Genomic DNA, 7,066 nt, shown 5'->3' on the forward strand with positions numbered 1-7,066 from the left:
ATATATATATAAAGAGTTATATAAATTCAGATTGTATGAATACAGTACTACTGTAGTGTTAAGAGCAGAAAGTGTGTTGTAGTGGCCAGATTGTTTTTGTTTGATAGTCGTAAATTACAAAGTGTTTCCTTACAGTGATGACAGCATTGCATAGCAGAGCAAAGAAAAGGCCTCGTAGGTTAAGATCACTGTTAAAGGTTCCTGGTTTGCTCCATCTCTTTGTCCACAGTAAGCTGCCCTACGACGTGACTCCAGAGCAGGCTATGGCCCACGAGGAGGTGAGGACGAGACTAGAAGCCTCCATCAAGAACATGAAGACCATCACTGACAAGTTCCTGTCCGCCATCATCGTCTCTGTGGATAAAATACCGTACGTACTGCATCACTGTCTACTTTTTTACAGACAGTAGTCAGATAGTTTACACCAACAATATATATTATATATATATATATATTTGATATATTTCCATATTCCTGTCTCACACTCAGATACGGGATGCGTTTCGTCTCCAAAGTGCTGAAGGACACCCTCCATGAGAAGTTCCCCGACGCTACAGAGGACGAGCTGCTCAAGGTTTGCCTCTTCAATAATAATAATACATTTATGAAGCAGCTTACAAAGTGACAGACGAGGCGAGGAAATATCACAACAGAAAGCTCAACAGTGAGGCCCGACAAAAGCAAAAGACAAACTAAGGTCAACTTTTTAACCCTGATGAAACAATAAAACCAAACGTACAATAAGAACAAACTAGCAAGTAGAATAAATGAGAAACAACTAATAATACACAACAATAATAACAGTAATAAAATAAAGCAGTTAAAAGGCGACATCACATAAAAGCCAGTCTGTAAAAATGAGTTTTAAGAAGTGATTCAAAAGAGATCACGGATTCTTATCTCCTCAGGCAGGTCGTTCTAAAGCCGAGGGCCGAACAGCCAGAAGGGCCGTCAACATTTCTGCTGTATATCTCTGAGGCCAGAGCCAGACGTGCCTTTTTAAACTGAATGTGCTCCACAGTCTTTAAAGGGACAGGTCACCCCAAAACACAAAATCCATATTTGTCCTAATCCCTCTCATGCTATTAATCAATCTAGATAGTTTCAGTGTTGTTTAGAGACGTCTGCTTTCTCTCCAGTATAACAGGTCTCCATGTCACTCGGCTTGTGGTGCTCAAATTAAAAAAACCAAACATTTAAAACACTCAATAGCAACGTCTCTTTCCAGAAATCCTGACCCGGTATCTCAAGATCATCCACAGACCTTGTTCTGAGCAGTTTCACGTAAACTCTGGTTGTAGTTTAATTTCATCATAATAATTTGAAGTAAACTGCCCCGTCAGATTGTGGGGAACCTGCTGTATTACCGCTACATGAACCCGGCCATCGTGGCGCCCGACGCCTTCGACATCATCGAGGTGTCGGCGGGCGGCCAGCTGACCACGGAGCAGCGGCGGAACCTGGGCTCCATCGCCAAGATGCTGCAGCACGCCGCCTCCAATAAGATGTTCCTGGGGGACAACGCCCATCTCAATCCCATCAACGAATATCTCAGCGCCTCCTACCAGAAGTTCAGGTCCGGTGACCGACCGTTGACGCTCCTCAATCTCTGTCTTCCGTTGCTGTTTGAAGCTCTATGTCTCATCTGACTTTTCTCTTCCGTCGCAGGCGTTTCTTTCTGTCGGCGTGCGACGTTCCCTCGCTTGAGGATAAGTTCAATGTGGATCAGTACTCCGACTTGGTCACCGTCACCAAACCGGTCATCTACATCTCCATTGGAGAGATCATCAACACCCACACGGTGAGTTTGGAGCACCTGCACGTTAGCTCTTCCTGTCTCAAATCCCATGTGCGTTCCAGTCGGTCCAGTCTTAATTCCAGATGTTCCTGAGAGGTTTTGACTCCAGTGTGACTAACACACTGACTTGGATTCTTCTGTCTCCCGTTAGCTGCTGCTGGACCACCAGGACGCCATCGCTCCGGAGCACAACGACCCCATCCACGAGCTGCTGGAGGACCTGGGCGAGGTTCCCACCGTCGAGTCCCTCATCGGTGAGTGAAATGAGGCTTTTAAGTGTCAGCGAAAACAATCAGCGATACAAGAATTTAGCTCATTCATAAAAGTAACAGATGATACTGGATCTGGTATTTTGTTTATGTTGTGAGTGTCTGACCTTGCCTTAAATCAGCAGTTTACAGATGAAATGAAAGCAGTGCTGAGCCGTACGGAAATGTGTTGATTTGCATAACGCGCAAGTAGTTGGGTCCGGTCAGAGCATTCGTTCCCCCAGAGAACAAGCTGCAGCTAATTAAGAAAACCTCGTCTATGATCCTCTAAAGTGGTGCAAATATTTCAGAAAGGGACAACTGTACTTTTCTGTCCCCACCAAAGCATGAAATATCTGGATTATCAACACCAGGAACGTGTTTCTGTTGGTAGTAGGCACTTAAAATATCTTTCCGAAAGTCATTTCTGCACCGCTGCAGTTAACGTACCGTTACACCATGCGTCATCTAACGTTGTTCGGGCTGTTTTGTGATTTTTGTTTCCTTTAACTGCCGTGTATGAGTGAGGAAATGAATTAAACTAACGTTGCAGACTGTTGTTAGAGACAACAAATAATAACCTTTAATCGTCTCCAGCACTTAAATCGCCCCCTGTTGTAACCATTTTAAGTTTTAGGTCAAGTGCTTCAGTTCAGGGAAATGGTTGCTATGACACACAGTCATTAAATTCATTTATGCGTCACAGGCCCAGTATTTTGAATCTGACAGATGGTCTGATGTCTTCTTACATTTGTTTGTTTTTAAGAGAAGATGATAAAATAAAACACAAAAAAAAAACAAGACAGACAAGTTTTCTTTAATTTTTGGTTAAATGAATTGTTATATTAATGGTGAATATAGAAAATAATCTTCAGAATAATCGATGAATTAGTTTTTAGATTACTGGATTATATAAATAGCCGTTAAATGCGGCCCTAGATGAGAGCGTTCATGACCAGAAAGCACCCAATATGTTATCATCTGATCACCCGTCTCACCAGGTGAGAATCCTCTTCCTCCCAACGACCCCAACAAAGAGCTGATGGGGAAGACCGAGGTTTCTCTCACACTCACCAACAAGTTTGACCTCCCCGGCGAGGCCAATGTCGAGATGGACGCCCGCACGCTCCTGCTCAAGTAAGTTCGTACGTTTGAGATTCACGGCTGACGAGAGTAGATTTATACGGTCGTTTTTGGGAGATTCAACGGTTTCTTTGATGTTTCTTCTCAGCACCAAGAGGCTCATTGTGGACGTGATCCGGTTCCAGCCTGGAGAGACTCTGACTGAGATCCTGGACTCATCACCTGCAACCGAACAGGTCAGAAATGAGATTTGGGGGCTGATAAAGCTGCTACTGCTGATTATCCATAGTCCAGAGTTAAGCTTTAGCTACAGATGACACCGTTTCGGCTTGAAGAAGCAGACAGGATTTACTGCACGGGACAGAAACGATATGTACTGCTGTGGATAGGGGCAGCAGCAAAACGCATTTTAGCTGCCTAAATAAAAATCAATATCAGTTTAAGTGTATGCAGTATCTGGAATATTTTCACTTGTTTACTTTGCTGTGAGACAGTGGTACAAGCCGCTGTATCTATCTGTGCTCTCGCCAAAGCCACCAGACTCCATTGAAACCCCTTGGCCTATTTTTAAGGCTAAAAAACATTTTACTGACGTCATCCACAGTAGTACATTGCTTTGCTTCTGTGTGCTGAGGACCAAATACTGTAGGTAATGCACTAACTATGGATAAGTACCTCATGCGACCACTCTTTAAAAGACCTAAACTATCCCTTTAAGAACAAATCTGCTCATATGAGACATTCTTTCATGAGGCCCTTTTTTTTTTTTTTTTTAACTGAAAGTAAAAATAACTTTATCCATCTTGTTGTCCTGGATGACAGGAAGCAGAGTACCAGCGGGCCATGCAGAGGAGGGCCATCAGAGACGCCAAGACCCCAGAGAAGATGAAGCAGGTGAAGCCGGTGGTGGACGACAGCCTGACGCTGCAGGGCAAGAAGGACAAGATCAAGAGCAACCTGCAGCGGCTGGCCGAGCTGGGGAAGGTCCACCCCGAGAACCGCTACCAGGATCTCATCAACGACATCGCCAAGGTCTGCAGATCATCTGAGGACGAGGACAAATAAAACTCCTCTGTGTGTTTTACTTAAATGTAATGTGTGTGTGTGTGTGTGTGTGTGTGTGTGTGTGTGTTACAGGACATCAGAAACCAGAGACGGTATCGTCAGCGTCGGAAAGCTGAGCTGGTGAGGCTTCAGCAGACCAACGTCGCCCTGAATTCAAAGACCAATTTTTTCAATGTTCAGATTGACTCGTACAATCAGTACATCAAGACGTGCATGGACAACCTGGCCAGCAAGGGCAAGTGAGTGGCCTTTCATCTCATTCAACAGTTTCAATTTGTCATTTTGTGGTTCAGATTGAGCCGTCGTACTCTCACAACAATCACCACTGAGACGTGTACCGTAGTTCTCACCGTTATAAATCAGATTTTATTCATGTTTGGCTGCCTGTCTACCTTTTTAAAATGAGTCATATAGGATTCCTGTTTGAACGCCAAACAAGCCACATGTGTGCATGTTTAAACTGCTGACAGAAGCCTGAGCTGTTAGCAGAGCTACACTGGGATCTGTATGCAGCACGAGACAGGAATCAGCTGGGGTCGGAGTCTCAGACAGAATAAGTGTGGCCCGTGAAAACAACAGAAAAGAAAAAAACGATTACAATATTTGAGACCAATGCACGTGAGACAATAAAAGTAATTAAACAGATTATAAGCTATTTTAACAGTAATAGTAGTAATACATTGTGAGTTAAAAACTACTTTAAAAAAACTTAAATACAATATAAAGTGAGTGATTAATCAAATAATAACATAATTAAATAATAATACATTTCTGAATTGTGCCAAACATTCGAACTGTGTGACCTGTAACCGGCAGTTACAGTGTTGATCCTCAGAATCCTGCTGCTTTTGATTTTGGACTTCTAATCAGCGGCTGTTTTGTTCCTAGAGTGCAAAATCCAATTAAGCACAGCTGCTGCCTGGTTTGATAGAAAACCAGTAACTGAGGGAACCAAGGACCAGAATCTGAACCACCAGAGTTAAGATGTTTGTTAGACAGAGGAAATCTGTCTTGCTTTGTTATAAATGCATCTAGTTGAAAGTATATTTATCATAAAGCTGTAGTGTTTACTCGGCTGAACAACAGAATACATGGTTTGCTCTTGTTTTCCTGAATGTCAAATACGACCCCGTTCTCCTCTGATGATCATCTTCCGAACATGTCGAACACACTTCAAGAACCGTTCCTTCTCTGCGCTAAGAGACGGTTTCATGTTGTACCGTGCGCTTGTCTTTCTTCTCAGGTTGTCAAAGAAACTGGGCGACAACAAGGCCAAGAAGGGTAAGCAGGTTTCTCAGAAGTACACCGCCTCCCGCCTCCACGAGAAGGGCGTGCTGATCGCGATAGAGGATCTGCAGCCCAACCAGTGAGTTCTGCTGTGTTTAAAGGAATACTTCATCCACACAATGATCATCTGTGTATCAATTATTCACCCTGCGTTCTCTGGAATTCTTCAAGAAAACTTAGACGCTAACGGCTAACAAACGAAGGTTCTGTTCAATTACATTGTGATGCATTCAGGCTCTGTTCAGTGAAGAGGAGTATTGGGCAACGGTAAATTAAAACGTAGTCATGACGTGTTCACATGTAATCTGGCAAACTGTAGTTTCGATAAGAAACATGAATAAATCCAGCAGTTTGAAGGAGATGTTTTCGCATTCATATAAAATAGATATTACTGATGAATTATGAGCAGATTATATTGCATCATTAAAACTACTAATGACGAGATTTGTTTTAATCTATGAAATTACAATCTTTTATTTCCTTATCTTTTGAATTTTGTGTTTTTATAAAGAGAAGAACGCCATCGAGGACTTTAACAAACTTAAAGGATAACATTTCGAATTGTTGATGGTTTACAGACTTCAGAGCATTGACGTGTTTTTTAAATATTCTGGATCCTTGTAGACCAGCTGCTATAATCAAACAATAAACGGATCTGTATCCGTTAATATGGATCATCAATGATCGGCAATTACGTTCTTATTTTATGCAACGTTAAATATCAAAACGTGACATTTCTAACTCCATCTCAAACGTCTGACTTTGTCTTTTGTGAAAGACAATTTGTTCACTTTGTTATCAGCAGTTAGTAGTTAACTTCATGAAGATTGATCCGTTTCCTTGTCGTGTACTTTTCTCTCTTCACAGGTTCAAGAATGCCATTTTTGAGATTTCTCCGTCGGAGACTGTCGGAGTGTTTGAGGTGAAGGCCAAGTTCATGGGCGTGCACTTGGAGACATTACAGTTAGAATATCAGGTATTGTTTCTTTTTCATAACTTTATTTTTTTCCTTCACTAAAGTAAACTAGAGATGTTCCGATAAAAAAATGATTCCAATACCTAAACGTGCATCAGTATAGATCCGATGTCAGTGCGCTAAACACAAAAATATGTATATTATTATGTTTTTACAGATGTGTACATCTGAAGCTGTATGTCCAGACTCGGGTTAAACCCTGTTTAAAACACAAACATACAGAAAATGAAAGCTGCAGAACCATAGAGATAGTACAGCAGTCAACATTCTCTTTCAAATCAATGTATGATAATAGCTAACAAGTTAGCTATTTAGCTAGCTAACTAGCAGGCAGCTAACTAGTTAGCTAGCTAGCTATTTCCACCACGCTTTAATGGTTACAGAGGGGCTGGTGTTCAGTAGCAGCGCTACGTCTAACGCCGTTTTCTCAGTTGCCATCTTGGATTATGACTGTGGCCATGTTGTTTATTTCTCAACCGATGAACGGAAGTTACCATATTTGAATATCGAGGAGTGACGTAGAGACGCCGTATACGTCTCTAGTAGAGACCTGTCAATCACTGTGTAGCCCGCCCTAAAGCATCCCCTGCTTTATGGTCTGTGTGACTC

At 42.2% G+C, this 7,066-nt stretch overlaps 1 protein-coding gene across 1 annotated transcript; it reads left to right on the plus strand.

Moving 5' to 3' along the window:
• The first annotated feature begins 196 nt into the window (after nucleotides 1-196).
• On the plus strand, nucleotides 197-6,922 carry LOC116378504 (ras GTPase-activating-like protein IQGAP1). The gene is made up of 11 exons (XM_031840394.1): nucleotides 197-370; nucleotides 490-574; nucleotides 1,344-1,576; nucleotides 1,669-1,801; nucleotides 1,950-2,052; nucleotides 3,048-3,183; nucleotides 3,278-3,365; nucleotides 3,952-4,161; nucleotides 4,267-4,433; nucleotides 5,438-5,560; nucleotides 6,349-6,922. The coding sequence occupies exons 1-11, from the start codon at nucleotides 264-266 to the stop codon at nucleotides 6,497-6,499; spliced, it is 1,536 nt and encodes a 511-aa protein (XP_031696254.1). The 5' UTR covers nucleotides 197-263; the 3' UTR covers nucleotides 6,500-6,922.
• Nucleotides 6,923-7,066: the final 144 nt, after the last annotated feature.

This window comes from Anarrhichthys ocellatus, unplaced genomic scaffold, assembly GCF_004355925.1.
Source record: "Anarrhichthys ocellatus isolate YVR2014 unplaced genomic scaffold, GSC_Weel_1.0 scaffold2697, whole genome shotgun sequence".
Lineage (NCBI taxonomy): Eukaryota > Metazoa > Chordata > Actinopteri > Perciformes > Anarhichadidae > Anarrhichthys > Anarrhichthys ocellatus.